Here is a 19,591-nt window from a genome sequence, read left to right as displayed (position 1 = left end):
TGTCTTGCCCATCTTGCAACGTTATACAAGCAGAGAGACTACCATAGTACAAGTGAAAGCGCTTCCAGAAGCTAAAGCCAAGATAAAGTGACAGAAAGGGTCGAAAGTATGTAGTATTGACAATACTAAATTGCTATTTTCATATGTTAAAATAACAGCAATTTCACAGGCGCAAGCTACTATTTTTGCATAATCCTTGCAAATTGTCTTAATTTGAGTATGCCTCCAGACCGTGTGATTCACCCTTGGATAATCTTGGTGTAAATTCTATTGGTATGTTTTCTGTTTCTCTTTTAATCCCCCTCCAATCACTCATGCCTGACTTCAGGAGTGAGAGGGAAATAGTGGGTGTTCGTAAGCTCAGGTGCAGGCTGTAAGCACCAACACAGAAGTGTGACATGAGTTCCTGTGGAGCGTGCCCTGAGCCCACGGGTTGGTAAATGCTGGGTTGGCTTTCGCCCTCCCAACTTCCTTTCTTTACACTTGCACTGAGGACTTCCTCAAATGAATAAGTAACACAGCTGCTGCAGGTTGTCTTTGGTCTCAAATGTCATAGAAAATAGGCTTATGGGGGTATCTCTCTATTACATGTCACCTTAGGAAAACAACTTTTTTTTTTTTTCAGTTTTTGTAAACAACCATTTTGAAATGATTTTGCAAAATCATGAAAACCGTTTTCCTGGCTTGGACTGTAGAAGGTCAGCAGTGCAAGGACCTCTTCATTCAGGCTGTCACTCCTCCAAAAGTTACCAGACCTAAAAACTTTTCAAAACACACACACACATACACATACACACACACAAACACCTTCCAGGGTTCTCCTGCTTAGACAAAATCCCGAGAAAGGAAGACACTATCCTCCCATCTTTTCTTCCTCTGTCCTCCAGCGGAAAAAGAGGCTAAAAAAAGTTCAAGAGCTTGGAGTCTGGAATCCGACGGGCCTGGGCCTGAGTCACAACTCCACACTCACTAGATGTACAATCCAGGCAAATGGTTTCAGGTCTCTGGGCTTCAGGTTCTTCATCTACAAAACGGGAGTAACAGCCTCCCGGGGCTGCTGAAGGGATTCAACGGGTTACGTCCATCCATGCTCAGCGCCTGTCTATCCCCAGTAAGGGCCTAAACGGTGGCACTTTGACTTACCAGTGGCCTGTCATCATCATCACGTGGCCTTGCTTCAGCTCAGGTGCCTCGGCTGTTTCTAAGAAGCCTTGGCCAATACTTCTGCTCTTGGCCTTCGTGAGAACTCAGTCGGAGGTGGAATAACTCACACCGAGTGCCTGAGTGACGATCACTAACTGGGGCCCTTCCCCACTCACTCGTGGTAGCAAGGTCAAGGATCGGGCCTTTCCTGCTTTTTCTCATTACAGCAGCAAAGGGATGGGGCACCGCTCCCACGGGACCGACACAGCCAGGCTTCCCCGCAGGAGGAGCTGGATGTCCGCTGGTGAGACCCCGGGCCCCAGGCCACACTGAACTTCAAGGCAAAAGCCTGAGCCTGGGTGGCTCGGTGGTTAAGCATCTGCCTTCAGCTCGGGGCATGATCCCAGGATCCGGATCGAGTCCCACATCCGGCCCCTTACAGGGAGCTTGCTTCTGTCTCTGTCTCTCTCTCTCTCTGTGTCTCTCTCAATAAATAAATAAAATCTTAAAAAAAAAAAAAAAAAGCCTGAGCCCAATGCTGGGACCTATCACTGTTCACACTAATAAGAACATCTACTACTCTCGTGTGCTGTCTCCACCACCGCTGTCCCCAAGCGCACCCACACACTTGGCATAGCTCCTCATCAACTCTGCAAGGTAAGGATACCTTTTTGTTTTTTCAATAAGCTTTCTTGACTAAGTACAATATACATAAAAAAAGAATGTATTATTATGCGAGATCATTAGTATGCAATTTGATGCTTCCTAATAAAGTGAATTATACTGGGTAACTAGCGTTGGGCCAAGAAATAGGACATGTCCAGCCCTCTAGAAGACACTCTCGTGTCCTCTTCCAGCTACTACTTCCTCCTGCCCAAGACAAATGACTATTTTGAAATCTAATGCCATAGAGGAGTTTATAGAAATGGAATCCTATGATACATACTCTTATGTGTTGGCTTCTTTTGCCCAATATTGTGTTTATGGGATTCACTCATTGTTGTTGCAAATGGCAGTCATTTGTCATCTCTATTACTGGAGGAATGTACCACAATTTATCCCGCCTTTTTTTTTTTTTAAGATTGTATTTATTTATTCCTGAGAGACCCAGAGAGAGAGGCAGAGACACAGGGAGAGGGAGAAGCAGGCTTCCTGCAGGGAGCCCCATGCAGGACTTGATCCCGGGACCCCAGGGTCACGCCCTGAGCCGAAGGCAGATGCTCAACCACTGAGCCCCCCAGCCGTCCCTTCTCCTGCCTTTGATGGCCATTTGGGTTATTTTCAGTTCGTGGATATTATAAGTAATGCTGCTATGGATATTTTTGTGTGTCTTTTAGTGGGTGTACCTGCATATTTCTGGAAGACATATTCCTAGCAGTGGAATGACGGGGACATAGGATATGCATTAGTCCATGCAGCCAAACTGATTTACCGAGTGGTTAGGAGGTCAGGATTCCTCGTGTCATTTAACAAATGTGGAAACTGGGGTTCAAACACCTGAAATAACTTGCCCTGTGTCATGGCTGCTAAGCGGAAGAGACGGGATTCAAGCCATCCTCTTCCCTTCATGCTACACAGAGGATTTCTTGAGAACATGTAGCAGAAGAGGAATAGAAGTGTGAAGGCAGCAAACTGCCCAAGTCCCCACCTGTTGGAAAAACTCATAGCTTGCATTTTTAATGTCTTTCAAAAATGTTCTTTTATACATTACTTTTAAGAGAATCTTAGAAATGGGTGAAATAGAAATTATGATCCTCATTTGACAATCAAGAAAAGTCAGTCTTGGGGCACCTGGGTGGCTCAGTTCGTTAAGTGGCTGACTCTTGGTTTCAGCTCAGGTGGTGACCTCAGGGTCCTGAGATCCAGCCCCTCAATGAGGAGGCTTCTGCTTGTCCCTCTCCGTCTTCCTTCTGCCCAAGCCCCACCCTGCTTTCACTTGCGTGTGCTCACTCTCTCAATTTCTCCCAAATAAATAAATCTTTAAAAAAAAAAAAAAAAAAAGAGTCAGTCTCAGAAAGTCCCCAGCTGCTGAGGAGATGAGCAGATACTTTTTCTGATTCCAAAGTGTGAACTCAGCCAGTGCACCTCTCCTGGGGGCCAAAGGCCACCACTCTGGGGCTGAAAAACCCTTTCATATTTGAGGTTCAAACCGTATGAGTCCATGAACTCTCTTATAATTGGGGTTCGGATCAGAGGGAAGCGGGAACCCTCTCATATATGGGGTCTAGACCATGTGGGGCTGGAAACCGCTAGAAGGAGCCTGCCCACCAGCTATTTTCTCTCTAAGCAAGATGTTACATCTGCCCACAGCAACCCAGTGAGTCCACATTGTGAGCCTATAAATGGGACTCTTGGAACCCTTGGACAAAGTGAACTGCTTGGGCGAAGGTCACCAGAAAAGCCTTATTGATTGATTTAGAACATCTCCTCCCACCGAAATCCCTGCCCAATAAAAACTAGCATGAGCTCCTCCTTCCTGCTCTCCTGTCCTTGTAAAAAAAACCTTGCCCTCCGCCACAACAAATAGGAGTTCCCTACTAGAAGACTTCGGCAGAAAATGTAAACTGTGATGAAAACACAGCATTCGGATTTTTGCCTCCTTCCACCCCCACCCCAGGAACCTGTTCATTTACATTCTGGAACCATTGTCTGGAGGCAATGATCTTTCATGGGCTTTTCAGTGACCTCTGTCCGAATAAGGACCAAAACAAGGAATTCAAAATTTCCTATCTGTTGAGACATTTTGGATCCTCTTCCATGACTTTCTCTGGAGATGGTGAAAAAAAAAAAAAATCAATGTCCTCTCCAAGAGGCAGGCAGCAGAAAATCATCGCAGGATGGAGCCGAGCCCTGCAACGGCCAGGACGATTTGAGCAGCAATCTGGTTTGATGGGGAAAGGCTAGGAAGGTTTGGGTGGCTTGCTGGGTTCTCTCCGTGGGCCGCTGCCTCTGTGGGAGGCGAACAGATGGGTCCCTCGTCTGGCTGGGAACTTACTCAGCCTTTTGTGTTTGAGAATCACAAAGAAGCTGCAGGCTAGATGTAAGGATCCTGGAGGAGACTCAGAGGAAGTTCGCAGAGGAAGGTGGACCGTGAGCTCCAAATTATCCAGAAAGGAGACTTTCATTAGCATTTTGTGGCTCAAGGGTTGAAAAAGGAAAACCAAGCAACTGCTGGCCAGGCTGGATCCATGCGAAAGAAAAGGAGGCAGGGAGAGGTCTGGTTCTTGCAAGGGACGGATGCCCAGTGCGCGTGTGCCCCAGCACTCCCGGGGGGCGGCCCGTGTGGGCCTTGGCGGAGCTGGATCCCTGAAAGGACAGTGGGCTGCACAAGCGCAGGGGACCGGTTCTAATCCTTGGCCTTGAAAGACAAGGGCAGCAACTCAAGCAGTTGAGGAAGCCACCTGCATCACCCTTCAGGGTAGTAGAAACCCCTGGAGTTGGGGACAGGAGGAGGAAAGAATGCTCCAGGACAGAAGTGTGTAACCTCCTGCCAAGCTGATGCATGGGAATAAAAGGGATGTACCCTAAGTCTGGGCGCCCATTCACGGGGCCTGCATCTGATTATTCACAGCAGCTGATAGAAGACGCGCGGGGGCTTATCCTTTTGCCTGGTAAGTGCCGCCGCGTGTATTCTCAAAGGTTAAGGCTTTGGACCCCGAAACTCCAATTTGTTCACAACTTGAAGAGGTCTCTAAGCTCAAAACATGATGCGTCATCGGTTATATAAGACCAAAGATAAGGTCGTCTGACCCCTTGGGCATCCTATGATTCTGCTGAAGACTTGATCTTCCGGACGAAGGAACTGGTCCGACAGAATCTGAAAGATCGACTTGGAACCCGCTAACTTGGAAGTGAGTCCTAGGGGAACTCAAGTCTCTCAGTGGTTCCTGCTCCACTTTGGAGAAACTCTCCGAAGTCGGCTTCTCAGAGTACCTGCTGCGGGCCCGCAGGCCTGGGAGCCCCCGGGAGCTCGTCGGGGCCCCAGAATCTCGGACCCCGCCTCAGGCTGCAGGTTCAACGTCATCTCAGGTTCAATCAAAACCGCATTTTACCAAGATCCCTATTAAAGTTGAGAAGGGTTGCAACGCACCAAGCAACAGCACACCGGCAGGCTGCAGAACGTGCTGCCACCTTGCACGCTGCCACCTGCCCGGAGCCTGTGTCCTCCCAGACACACCGCCCCGAGATCCAGGGGATGGCCATTTGGCCTCCACCAGAGAGAGGGAGAGGGAGAGAATGCGGCATCTCTCCCCAGGAGCCCCCGCGTGACCCCACCTAGCACAGCCGGTAACCGGGGTTAGGAGGAAAGGAGGAAACCCCCGGGGACTAACCCCTGGCTGAAGGGTGAACGCGGGGACAGGCCGCGGGTTGGCTCACCTGCTCGGGCATGCTGGGCCCACACCTGGCAGTCCCCGGGGTCCTCATGCTGGGCCCACACCTGGCAGTCCCCAGGGTCCTGGTGCTGGGCCCACACCTGGCAGTCCCCAGGGTCCTCCAGCACCTCTGTGCACTTTCTCTTCTTGGTTGGTGGAAACGAGGTTCTAAAATCAAGAACCCAAAACGAAGGTTAAGAGTTTCCGCTCTCCAGGTTGCAGCACATCAGATTCAATATTCCAGGCGTCTGCTCCTGGCCTTCTCAAGGCTGATTCTGGTGAGGCACACGGGGGCTCAGCCGTTGGGCCTGTGGCCCAGGGCGTGACCCCAGGGCACGGGATTGAGTCCTGTGTCGGGCTCCCCGCAGGGAGCCTGCTTCTCCCTCTGCCTGTGTCTCTGCCTCTCTGTGTGTCTCTCGTGAATAAATAAATAAAATATTTTTTAAAAAAGACTAATTCTGGTTGGTTACGACTGCTCGAGCCCTGCTGGTCTGCAATAGGACAAGATCCTAGCTCAGCATCCCTCCTAGTCTGAAACTTAGTTTTCCAATATCCTGTAGAGCTGAGGTTCAGCTACTTGAAAAATAAGCTCTGACCACATTTGCGCAGGGCCCACTGAGGCAGAGAAGATATGGACCTAAGGTATAGCCCGATAGGTGCACATTTTATGCCTGAAATTTTTTCTTCACGTGGAATTTCAGCACAATTTTTGAGGACCTTTACTCTTTTTGCCATTCTTTAGGTTTAGAAGGAGGAAGGGAGGAGAAAAGAAGGGGAAGGAAGGGGGGGAATGTTAATGTTCGTCGGCAGGGAAGGCAGGGAAGCCGCGGAGTCTGCCCGGCTCTCAGGCCCCCTCTGTATCCGACGGTGAGGGTGAGGTTTTGGGGTCGGGGCGGCTGAACCCAAGGACCGTCCTAGGCCGGCGCCGGGCCGCGTCCGATCTCTGCGCCACCAGCGCCACCTGCTGGAGAGGCCGCCACGGCTCGCGCTTCCGAGCGGGCGGGGGGACCGCGAGGGCTGCGGGGGTGGGGGGGTCCGGGAGGGCTGCGGGCTGCGGGGGGCCAGGAGGGCTGCGGGGGTCGGAGAGGGCTGGGGGTGGGTAGCGGGGCCCGGGAGGGCTGCGGGCTGCGGGGGGCCGGAGGGCTGGGGGGGACCGCGAGGGCTGGGGGTGGGTAGCGGGGCCCGGGAGGGCTGCGGGCTGCGGGGGGACCGCGAGGGCTGGGGGGTCCGCGAGGGCTGGGGGGTTGGGGGGGCCCGGAGGGCTGGGGCCGCTGGGAGCGTCGTGCTCACTAAGTACCGGGGCGGCTGGCGGGGGCGCTGCTGCGGGCGGGCCGGGCCGATCCCCAGGTGGGCGCACACGCCGCGGGCGGGCGGGGCCGGGCGCCGACAGGTGTCCTCGAGGCAGGTGAGGAGGCCGCGGCGCAGGGGGCCCGAGCTGCTCGGCCGCAGGTGCGCGGGGGGCGGCGCAGGCGGGGCCGCGGCGGGGCTCCTCCGGCCCGAGGGCGTCGCGGGGGCGCAGCACGCACCTGGGGGCACAGGCGGGTGACGGGCCGCTCCTGACCCGTGACCCGCGGGGCGGGCGCCGCAGGGGCTGCAGGGGCCGCTCACCTTTGGCGTCGGGAGGAGAACTGGAGTCTGACGCCGAGTAGGGCGGGGTGTCCGGGAGCTGCGGCTGCCTGGGGAGGGGAGACAGACGGGGCTGGGGCCGGGCCGGGGCCGGGCCGGGGCCGGGGCCGGGGCCTGTCCTGCCGCCTCTGCCACCGAGGGAGGCAGCCCTGGGACAGCCCGCCCGCCCACCCCCTGGGCCTGGTGTCAGGTGTGAAGGAGATGGGCCCCGCCCGAGCCGGACAGAACCGGGTTGGGGTCCCAGCTCCCCCACTTCCGAGCTGTGTATCCACGAACAAGGCCCCAGTCCCTCCAGGCCCCCGTTTCCTCCCCTACAATCTGGGAATAACCATCATGCCTTCCTCCTAGTGGCCTCGTGAGAATTAAATGAGATACTGGGTATAAAACCCATCACATAGTGAGTGCCCCCAATCGGAGTGTGTGCTCAATTACAGTTTATGTATAGTTTATTTATTGTAGTTTAATTCGCACTGTTGTTGCTTCTTAACATTCTCCAAGCACTCACACCAGAGAGATGGTTGTGCATACTCTTCCGGCTAAAGCCCTATAAAATGTCACCACTAAAGCGATGGTGTTCCATCTGCACCCTGGGAAATCCCAAAGCTCTTGGAAAAGAGCAACGTGGCTTTACAAAAGAAAAGAAAAACTAAATGTCGGGAGGGGGGAGGAATTCATAACTTTTTCTGTTTTATATATTGAGGTACAAGTAAAATTTCATTTAAGAAAAGAAATAAGTACCACCGCTAAAAAAAAGTGTGAAATTTTCCATTCCAATAAAACCTACAGGTTCCGTATGGCTCAGAAACTCCGTGATTCTAAGGCATTCATAAGCACCACCACCCTCCACTTGATTCTCCTGCGAGAGCTATCCTGTCTTTCGTGGCTGATTAAGATTTTAACCTCATACAGTGAAAAGTCTGTTTTTAGTGTTTAACTAGAAAAGTTAAGTTTTCTCCTCATGTTAATACTTTATAATTTATTTGCTCTTTATGAATAAAGGAAGAGAACACCTTCCTCCAAAAATGCCACCGTCCTCCAAAAACACCACCAAAAATGAAAGTAAAGGAGTAAAGAAAGAAGCACAAACACAAAAGGACACGGAGTACATAAACAGAGAGCACAACAGACTTTATTTTAGTGACACTGCGGCAACAAGTAGGATGGATGGTAACTGAATTAGCGGAATGGAAAAAGCAACAACAAGACTGGAGAGGGCAAAAGGGACACAGCCAACAAGAAATTATCCAATTTTAATACAAGAAAAGCCCAAGGTATTGAAGCTACCAGAACCTCTGAATTCAGGACTAAGTTAGAGCTGAAAACAAAACCATCAGTTGAAAGTTTGATTAAGGAATGGCTGGACCCTTACACTAGCTTCCCCAATCTGTACATCCAACTACCTCCATCACCCCAATAGAAGTTGGAAAGGCTTACTCTCTGGAGAAACAGATCCCAGGGAGATTGTAAAGCAACTGAGTTAAAAATGGAAGGATTCATTAAAAGTCTAAATGCTGTATCCTGAGACTCTTTTTCAACCTGACTTTGCAGGCATCCAAGCAGACTTCCTATGGTTAGAAATTGCAAGACTGTTCCCCAGAAAAATGGAATGTCCTCAAGGGAAAAAATAATATTTTGAAGTTACCCCCCACAAAATGGCCAGTGCCTGCTTAATCACTCTACAATGAAACTCATCCTTTGAGAATAATGGCTTGCACACAGGAACAAAAGATGAGGGACCAGACATTTCCAGAAACCCTTGATATCAAAGACAAAGAACAACTAGATAAAGAAGGGATGCAAAAATCCCCACAAAGAGCCCTTCTGCTTCTCATATGAGTAGTAAGCTCCTACCAGATTTGACCTTTTCATAGATAAAAACTGCGAACTCTGGAAAATTAAAAAAAAAAAAAATCTGCCTAAAAATACTGGAAAGCAGACAAAACCAAGATGATTCTGGGGGGACATTGAAAACCTGGATGAAGGTAATAGCATAAGGTTAGTTACCCGTTAACAGCTTTTAGGTTTAGGGCCAGTTGAAGGCAGAACCACAGAACAGCTAAAACTCCATTAGAAACACACAAACTTTCTGACTTAAAGAGCCAGAGAATAGAATTTGGGACAAACAGCTGCTTAAAGTGAAAGAGGAATCTTGGGAAAAAGAGATTCAGAAAGGTGAACCCAAAATTCTGTGTATAATTTCTGGCCAAGAGTCTGTCTAACTCTGGAGTCATCAACAACAGTGGGCTGACTGCATACTGTCCAACCAAAAAAACCCAAAAAACAAAAAACAAAAGAGCAAAATGAACAAACAAATGAAACAAAACTATAATTTGAGACAGAGTTTATAATTTGAGCTTAATGAAAGTTACTGCCTGGCAAAACAAAAGTATATATACTTTTCAGAGGAATGTAAAAAAAACCCCAGACATTCACAATATCCAGAATACAATTGAGGATTACTCAACGAATGAAGAAGCAGGAAAATATGGCCTTGCCTTAAGGAAAAGAACAATTAGTGGACACCAATCCAGAGACGATCCAAATATTGGATTAATAAATAAACCTGATTTAGCAGCAGCTATTATAAAAACAGCTGTTATAAGTAAGCCTAATGGAGTAGACAATAATGTGTTTGTAAAAAATAAATAAAAAATAAAAAAATCTCAGCAAAGAAATAGAAACTTAAAAAGAACAAAATGGAAATTCTAGAATTGAAAAAAATTAGAAATAACAATAAAAATAGAAAATGAAAAAATCATTGGGTGGTTTAATGTAAGAACTTGAAGACAAATCAATAGACATAATCCAAACTAAAGAACAGAGAGGAAGAAATAAATATAAAAAAGAGGGAGAGAAAAAGAGATTCATGAACTGTGGTGGAGAGAATGTAACAGAAAAGTAATTAAAGATATAATGACCAAAACCTTTCCAAATTTAATTAAAAAACATAAGTTTATGGGTTCAAGAAGCTTAGCTAATCCTAAGCAAGATAGATCTAGAAAACACACACACACACACACACACACACACACACACCCCTAGGTCATCAAATCAGCAAAAATAAAGAGATATCTCAAAAGCAACCAGAGAAAAACAACATATTACATGTAGGGTAATAGTAATTAAAATGACCAATGACTTCTCATGAAAATCTCCAGAGGTGAGAAGACAGTGCAAAATATGTTTAAAGTGCTAGCAAAAACCAAAACTGCCAATCTAGAATTTCATATCTGATGAAGATATCTTCTAAGAATAAAAGCAAAATAAAGATACTGTCAGATTTTTAAAAAAATTTAGGAGACCATAAACATAAACATGCACAATAAGAAATATTAAAGACATTATTTAGGCTAATGGAAAATGATATCAGATGGAAACTTGAAACTTTAGGAAGGAATGTAGAGAATAAAAAATTATATATCTGAAAGCAAATACGTTTTTTTCTTAATTTCTTTAAATTTTTCTTAATTTCTTTAAAATACATAAGACTGTTTAAGGCAAAAATTGTGACATTATCTTGTAGCATTTATAATGTATGAAGAGGTAATATTTATGACATACTTATGACAAACTTATGACATAATACTTATGACAGCTTTTGGCTCAGGGTATGATCCCAGGGTCTTAAAAAAGGTTAAATCTTAAAAAAAAAATCTTTAAAAAAAAAAGGTTAAATGATGCTAAGAAGTATAGTGGAAGTCAACAGATAAAATGGAATTTTAAAATTATTCAAATAATACAAAATAGAGTAAAAAAGGAATTGCACAGAAATAAGAAATAGAAGGGATAAAAAGAAGACAAATAATATAATGGCTTAATTAAATACCTTATCAATAACTACATTAAATGTCAATGGACTAAAAACTCTAATATAAGGCAGCGATTATAAGAATGGATTTTTAAAAACCAAGACCAACGATACATTGCCTGTAAGAAACAGTCTATAATATAATATAATAAACAAGTCTTTAAATATAAAGACTCAGATAAGGTGAAAACTAATGGAGAAAAAAAGGTGTGAGAAGTGAGAAGTAATTTCATGAATAACAGGTAAAACAGACTTCAAAATAATATTATTAAAAATAAAGAGGCTCATTCTATAATAATAACAGTCCCTTCACTAAGAAGACATAGCAGGGCAGCCCTGGTGTCCCAGCAGTTTAGCGCTGCCTTCAGCCCAGGGCATGATCCTGGAAACCCGGGATCGAGTCCCACGTCGGGCTCCCTGCATGGAGCCTGCTTCTCCCTCTGCCTGTGTCTCTGCCTCTCTCTCAATCTGTCTCTCATGAATAAATAAAATCTTAAAAAAAAAAAAGGAAGGCATAGCAATCATGATGGTTTATTGTTTACATATGTAATAACAGAACTTCAAAATACATGAAGCAGAATGACAGAAGTAAATAATTGTACGATCATAGTTGGAGATTTTAATTAACATCCCTCTCTCCTCAACTGATAGAACCAAAAAATCAGGAATGACAGAGACCATCTGAGAAATCTCTTTAACAAGAAAAGGAACCGATGTGTTTCAATACTGAGAGGAATTTCCCCTTCAGAGAATTTGTGGGAAGACTTAATGATAGATTCAAGGCAAAGAAAATCATGGAAAGAAGGCTCTGGTTCAAGAAAAACAAAAAGTTCAAGAAAATGTAATCCTAATAAATTATATGTGAGTACATAGTAATAATAATAATGTAAGCCCTGGATACTGACCTAACCAAAAATTTAATATAACTGTATGATATTGAGAGGCTGGTGCTAGAAGTGGGTCTCAGATGTGGTAAAAGAAAGTTAAATCCTCCCTGAAGACGATATGAAGTTCTCAAACCATCTCAAGTAAGAACAGCAATATAAAACACCATTTAAATATAAAATGGGAGGTGGGCACTTGATGGGATGAGCGCTGGGTGTTATTCTATATGTTGGCAAATTGAACACCAATAATTTATAATAAATTTATTAAAAAAAGATATATATAAAGTGGGAGACATATCTAAAAGAGTTGGAAAGTATCTGTCTCTGGGAGAGGCAAACTGAGGGAAATGGAGAAGACTGGGGCAGAGGATGGCTGGTCTTCTTCATAAGCCAGATACACACAGTACCATCTGCACATGTATCACTCTCATAGGTTGACAAATTGTATTTTGTGATTGACTCTGCGATCGCACAATTACACATTCAAGATTCTAGGCAGTTGTTTAACTTTACATTATTGGCACCACTGGAATTCAGTAATGTTAATAAAAACTAAAAATCACAAATAAATGATCAATTTGCTTGAGAAATATGGCATGGCATATCGTATATAGGAATGCACGCACAGAGAATCCAACGTCCCTTTGTTGAGGGGCAGCAACATGTGGTGATGGTTTCAAAATGAAGATTTTGACATTTTCTTTAAAGATTTACTTATTTATTTTAGAGAGAGGGAGAGTGTACGAGGAGGGGGAGGGGCTGAGGGAGAGGGAGAGGAATCCTCAAGCAGACTCCCTGTTGAGCACAGAGCCCAACATCGGGCTTGATCCCAGGACACTGAGATCATGACCTGAGCTGAAACAGAGTCAGACACTTCACCAACTGAGCCATCCAGGCACCCCAAGATTTTGAAATCTTCAATGCTTTCCTTGCAGTCTACTCTCCCTTACAAAACTCACCATAGCTACTCCTTTATGCCATTGCATTCCATGCTCAATGTATTTTATAGTGTTGAGAGAAATGTTGTAGTTCTTTTCAGAGAATTTGAAGGAAGAATTAGTGATGGATACCTTTGAAACTGAGCAACTTGTTAAGACAAAGGCAATAATTAACTTTAAGAAAAACACTGTTGTTTGGGACTGTTGATGAGGCGCTAATCTCCTAATGAGAGACACAGGAATCACATCAGGAATCCCAGTCAGGCATATTAGACTGTTTTTGGTCTTCATGCTCTGAATCTGCCTATTATATCAAAGGGATTTGCACGAAGTGGACCTGGAAAGTAACAGAACCCTGGATCATTCCTTGAGTGGCCATTTCTGTCTCCATCTTCTGTAGGAAATAGTTGATAATCAAGAGATTCTTAGCTACTGATAAAAAACGAATAATTTGCCTTCTAAACCTCTTCTTCTCAGATATATAACTTGTGTCTGGGTTTGGGAGGATAAATGGATAAATATGGTCTCCTGAGGTTGAATGCCATGCCAACCAAAAGAGAGAATGCAAAACAGATTTTCTTTCCATCTGGTGGGACTTATATATATATAATATATCCATGACGGCTGCCTGCTGTGCCCAAAGCAGCTGGTATTTCATTCAGATTGTATTCAGCCTCGGCCAAGTTGTTGTTGAGTGCCTACTGTGTGTTCATGACTCTACTAGGCACTATGAAGGACATACAGTATTAAGACACGGGCTTCCTGGGCATACCCAGTTGGGACTACTCACAATTCAAACAGTCCAATCCAGGGACACCTGGGTGGCTCAGTGGTTGGGAGGCTGCCTTGGGCTCAGGTCATGACCCCGGGATCTGGGATCGAGCCCCACATCAGGCTCCTGTGAAGAGCCTACTTCTCCCTCTGCCTATGTCTCTCTCTCTCTTTCTCTCTCTCTCTCTGTGTCTCTCATGAATAAATAAATAAATCTTAAAAAAAAAAAAGGTCCAATCCCTAGTTTTCCTTGATGACTCCCCCAGTGCCTTCTTCACACACCAATTGTGCCTTCTCTAAGGCTCTATTGCACGGTGAGCTCAACTCTGCAGGTTGGTATACAGTTGATACTTAATAAATATGAATTACTGCCTTTTTTATACTACATATGGCCATAAAAGTTATATATATGTAAATTCATATATTAAAGGATGACTTTCCTGACCATCCAATCTAAAACAATAGCCTTCCCCCACCCCTCTTCCTACTGCCTTATTTTTCTTCATCTTACTTCATGACTTTATACTGTATGCCATTGCCTTTCTCTTCCCACCAGAGGGGCATGACAGCAGTAGTGTACCAAGAGTAAGGGCACGGGAGCGTCTCACCCCAGCAGCAGGCAATAAGGAAATGCACCATCTGTTGGGAATTTAAAAACAATACTTAACCCTACAAAAAAGTCAGTGTGCTTTCTTTATCACCATGCACCACCAACTCAGAGAAAAATGCCTGGGAGCCCTGCCAGGGCAGACTGCTTCCCACCGCGCTGCCCTTGGTAAACTGTTAGCAGGGACTTCATCTGTTTTGTTCGCTGTTGTACTCCAACACCCAACTATAAACATAGTTGTTATTGAAAATAATTTCTTCAATTTTTCATGTGTATGATTTATCCTCCCACGTGAACATTTGCATTAAGAACATATCTTAGGGGGTGCTTTGTGGGCTCAGTGGTTGGGCCCAGGGAGTGATCCTGGAGACCCGGGATCGAGTTCCACATCGGGCTCCCTGCGTGGAGCCTGCTTCTCCCTCTGCCTGTGTCTCTGCCTCTCTCTCTGTGTCTCTCATGAATAAATAAAATCTTAAAAAAAAAATCTTAATACTGTGTGTGGGTGTGTCCTGCATGGTGCCCAGTGGGGAACATGTTGTAGGCAGACAATAAATACTTGATGAAGCTTAGTTAGGGTTTGTACATACCACCTGGAAGTTGGGAGGAGAAAGGGCCTTGGCAGCAATGTTGTCAATGTGTAAGATAGCCCACGAGAATAATTTCATGGCAGGACAGAGGAAGCAAGATGCCACCCCACCCCTCCAGCCCATTATTGGCAGACTGCAAGGACCCTGGGCCTCCTGCCACCACTCCCCCTGCTGCTTTAGAAATAGATAAACTACTAGGAGAACCTACTCTGGTCCAAGCACTGACTTCATCCTTTGCATGTGTTATCTCATCTAATCTCAACTACCACCATGGGGAAAGAGGCTACTATTAACTCCATTCCACAGGCAATGGAACTAAGGCTTGATAAGGCTACATAACTCACCCAAGATGATTCATCTGACAACTAATCAAGCCGGAATCAAGTGGTCGACCACCAGAGCTAATGCTAAAAAACAGAGCTAAAAAAACACTGTGATTTGAATACAGATTGTCTTTTTTTTTTTTTTTTTTTTAAGATTTTACACATTCATTCACAAGAGACACACAGAGAGAGAGGCAGAGACATAGGCAGAGGGAGAAGCAGGCTCCATGCAGGGAGCCTGATGCAGGACTCGAGCCCAGGACTGTGGGATCACACCCTGAGCTGAAGGCAGACGCCCAACCGCTGAGCCACCAGGTCCCCCAATACAGATTGTCCTAATCAAATTAATTACTAGGTAATTTTCCACAATTATCGTTAGAACCAAGATGCCACCAGGAATGTTTCAGCCCAGGATTCTGTTTAGCCTTTCTCCTACTGCATCCGTTTGAACCCAGAAGTCAACTGGTCAATGACTCACACAGCCTTTAACAGGTGCTTCTCACAGAATTACGGTGTGTCACCTCACCCCTTTCACAACACCACCATAAAGAGCTTGTCAGCCCCATTCCATTAGCGGCAGAACTGAAGCATGCAGTGGGTCATTGACTCCCAGTTCATTTTGCCATCTGACCCCAATAAGCCAAGTCCTAAGTAAAACCCAGAATAAGCTCAACCATTTGAATGAAATAAAATACAACTTGCAGTTGATTCCGCACAGACCTAATGCATCTTCAAGGTCTCCCCCGGTGAAGTCACCCATTCAAAACTGTAACACCCCAGTGCCCTCAGCTAGTTCCCTCTTACCCCACAGGAAGGACCCCAAGGCCAGCCTAACGTCCAGGATGCTATGATCCCCACTGAGCGCACTTACTCAAACCAGACCAAATTATTTGGTTTGGAACATAGGAGGTGATGGGGAAGAAAGCATATTTATGTGACCTAAAGCAAGGCTTCTCAACCATAATGTGATGTGAATGCCATGGGGATCCTATTAAAAATGTAGATTCCGATCGGCCTTTTCTGGGGTAAGATCTGAGATGTTACGTTTCTAGCTCCCAGGTCATGTGAGTGCTGCTCCCTGACCCACACTTAGAGTAAAGAAAAGAAGCAGGTGAACTTCTGGGCCTTTTTGAAGGAAACAAAATCTGTTTTAAGATTCACTAGTCTCTTTTCTGGAGTCTTCCTTCTACACACACACACACACACACACACACACACACACACACACTTCTTGTCCTTTTTCCCTGAAACCTCCAGGACTTTTTTTTTTTTTTTTAAAGATTTTACCCATCCATTCATGAGAGACACAGAGAGAGGCAGAGACACAGGCAGAGGGAGAAGCAGACTCCCTGCAGGGACCCGATGCGGGACTTGATCCCAGGACCCCAGGATCACGCCCTGAGCCAAAGGCAGATGCTCAACCACTGAGCCACCCGGGCACCCCCCCCCCACTTTTTTTTTAACCTCCAGGGTTTTATGCTATCCCCTAATTATCTAGCCCTCCTCCCTTCAAGCAGCTCTCCACCTAGACATTTCGCCGTGTGTCCACCACAGCTTACTTGTGTACCTAGTAAGTAATTAGCTGGCTAACCTAGGGAAATCCCAGGATTCAGCTTGCCCCTCTTGGGCAGACAGCTGCCCTGGATTCTGCCACACAAGGAAACAAAGGGTTAAGGGCAATATTCAGAAATTTTCACAGGCTGACAGGACTGCCCCTAGCTCAACATGCCAATTAGATTCAGACAGAAAAATGAGAGAGTCCTGAGCGGTGTATTCCAATGCTCATGTATGGATACCTGCCTCCCAAAGGGGGTCCATAGCCAAATAAATTTAAGAAACAGTGCATACCATTTCCCTTCTCCAGTTGCATATTAGCGTAACAAAGGCTCTGAAAAGTCTTGCAGTAAAGTTCATTTAATTTTGTTTAAGCCAGTGATTCATAAGCTTATTTACTCATCATGGAACTTTTATTTTTTCCCCACAGCATCTCCTGGGACCAATTTTGCAGAGAGCATTTAGGGGCATCTGTTTTATAGGGCCAATAATTCAATTTTTAAATATGTTTGAGATGTGAAAATCTCCCTATGTGATTCAAACTGGTTCTCATCAATTTTGCAGCCTAGCGGTCTCTTAGATCATTTAGGCAAAGAGTTGTCACTGACATTTTTTAAAAGCATAATTCATAAGAAATATAGTAGCAGGGGAAGTCATTCAGGATTGGTAGTAAACTCAGATTTGAATCCCAGCTCTGCTCCTTATTAGCTGTGAGCCCAGGCAAAAAACCCTACATGTCAGTGCTGTTATAAGGAATGCAACTGACCTGCAAAAAAGAGCCTGGGACTTAGAAATATTCAACCCTTGGAGTATCTGAATAGGTTGTACAGATGTAATGATCATTGAACCAGCTGAACAGCCCCGTGGTCATGGATGGACTGGGACTGGTTCCACGTGTTCTCTTTCAGACTTTAATTGCAGCCTCACTTAACTGCATGCATCTGAATGGTTTTTATCAAGCAGTGATAAGTTATCTGATTATCGGACTTTTCTTTAATGGACAGGAACTCTGACAATCTTTGCAAAGTATGGCTCAGATCCATCCTATGTCACATCTTTTGTCAGATAATTTTAGATGCATTGAATGTATTGTCCTGAGGTTCACATTCCTCCAAAAGATGACCTAATCTAAAGGCTGCATATAGAAAAAAGGGCCAGTATTGTAGAGCCAGGCACATCTTAATCCCAGCTTTGCCACTTATTGACCTGTGGAGAATTACTTACTCTCTTTGCCCCTCTATATTCATGAAATATAGATAATATTGTGTTTATTTGGCAAATTTGTTCAGAGAATGACATGTGTAAAATTAAATATGTAATTAAATAAATGAACATGTAAAAGGTACAAAGAACATTGCCTAATACTTGGTAAATGCTCAGCAATAGTAATTCCCCCCTCTACCTCTCTTGTACCCAACCACCCCTCAAGGTAGAGAATGAATCCAGTTGGGCAAACCAATAGTGGTAGCCCACAGGGAGATAATTCTGATCCCATAGGAAGGACCATTATTAACATGGAGACTAAGATCATATGACAAATTTCAGACTTTCCAAAGAAGAAGACAGTTCTTTGAATAAGACATTTGTTCACTTCTCTCCACCAAATAGCTAAAGTTCTTTCTGCAGCTTATAAAAGTGACCCAGATAAGTACACAGAACCCTGGTACAATCAGCTGTACCTTCCCTTAAGGAGTAGTTACATAGAAGAGAAACTAGACAACTTCCACTCTTTCCACAGGAATTTACACTAGTGGTTCGGATGGAGTGAGAGGGAATGTGAGGGAAGGCACAGGGGCAATTAGTGTCTGGGTTCAGCCCATACAGTGCTGGGAGCAGGAAAGCTAGCTCAGAGTGTAGGCTCGCACATTTGGCAACCCACTAGCTTTGTGTGTGTTTGTGTTTAACCAGCTTGCAAAATGTTGAGCTTCCCTTCATCCTGTGGCCATTTGGCAAGCATGTTCTTGTTAGCAAAGAGCAGCAAAAGCCAGGTGCCAGAGGTATCCACAAATAGGTTTCCTCATTACTGAGATTCAGGTCTGGTTTCATTCTTTCATGGGGAAGAGGAGGGAGGGCATTTACAGGTATGCCAAAATAGGCTCAATAACAAAATGGAGATGATAGAGGAGGGTCAGTGAACTTGAAGATTATCTAATAGAAATTATCTAATTTGAGCTACAGACAGAAAAGAGATTGAAAAAAAAAATCAACTGACACTCAGGAGCCTATATATAGAATCAAAGATCTAGCATTTGTATTACTGGAGTATTAAAAAGAGGTAAGAAAGACTCGGTACAGGAAAATAAATGTGAAGAAAGAATAGCTGAAAACTTCCCAGATGTACTGAAGATCATGAATTTACAAATTCAAAAATAATATAATCCCAAATAAAACTAAGCCCAGGGGTTTCTGGGTGGTTCAGTCATTTGAGCATCCTACTCTTGATTTCAGCTTAGGTCATGACCTCAGGGTTGTGAGATTGAGGCTCAGCTCGGGGCTTGGAGCCTGCTTAAGATTCTCACTACCCCTCCACCCTTACCCTCTCCCCTACTTGCTCTCTCTCTCTCTCAAAAATCGAAACAAAACTATGCCCATACCAAGTCACACTGTAATAAAACTGCTGCTGAAAACCAAAGATAAAAAATCTTGCAGCTTGAGAAAAGTGACATATTATATATAAAGGAACAATGATTCAAATAACTGTCTATTTCTCATCAGAAACCATGGAGGTCAGATGACAGTAGGTCAAAATTTTTTAAGTGTTAGGGAAAAAAACAACTTAACCAAGAATTCTAAATTCACAATCATTCTTGAAGACTTAACATTCCTTTCCCAGTACCAGATAAAAGTAGTCAAAAATCCTCAAGAATAGAGATGATCTGAACAACAATGTCTACAACTTGACCTGATTAGCATTTATAGAAGACCTTATTGAACAATAGCAGAATGTACATTCTTCTCAAGTGCACGTGGAAAA

General features: G+C 44.9%; 1 protein-coding gene across 1 annotated transcript in view; it reads right to left on the bottom strand.

The window, feature by feature from the left end:
* The window catches only part of MYRFL (myelin regulatory factor like), an 83,225-nt gene extending 68,407 nt beyond the window's left edge, over window positions 1-14,818 (bottom strand). The window contains exons 1-3 of the mRNA XM_072768770.1: window positions 14,741-14,818; window positions 7,125-7,402; window positions 5,521-5,684 (exon numbers count right to left, since the gene is read on the bottom strand). Coding sequence (XP_072624871.1) covers window positions 5,521-5,684; window positions 7,125-7,402; window positions 14,741-14,818 — 520 coding nt within the window. The remainder of the gene's footprint in view (window positions 1-5,520; window positions 5,685-7,124; window positions 7,403-14,740) is intronic.
* Between the last annotated feature and the right edge of the window lie 4,773 nt (window positions 14,819-19,591).

The sequence above is a fragment of the Canis lupus genome, chromosome 11 (genome assembly GCF_048164855.1).
Source record: "Canis lupus baileyi chromosome 11, mCanLup2.hap1, whole genome shotgun sequence".
NCBI classification, from domain to species: Eukaryota; Metazoa; Chordata; class Mammalia; order Carnivora; family Canidae; genus Canis; species Canis lupus.
This window is presented reverse-complemented; position numbering and strand designations above follow the sequence as displayed.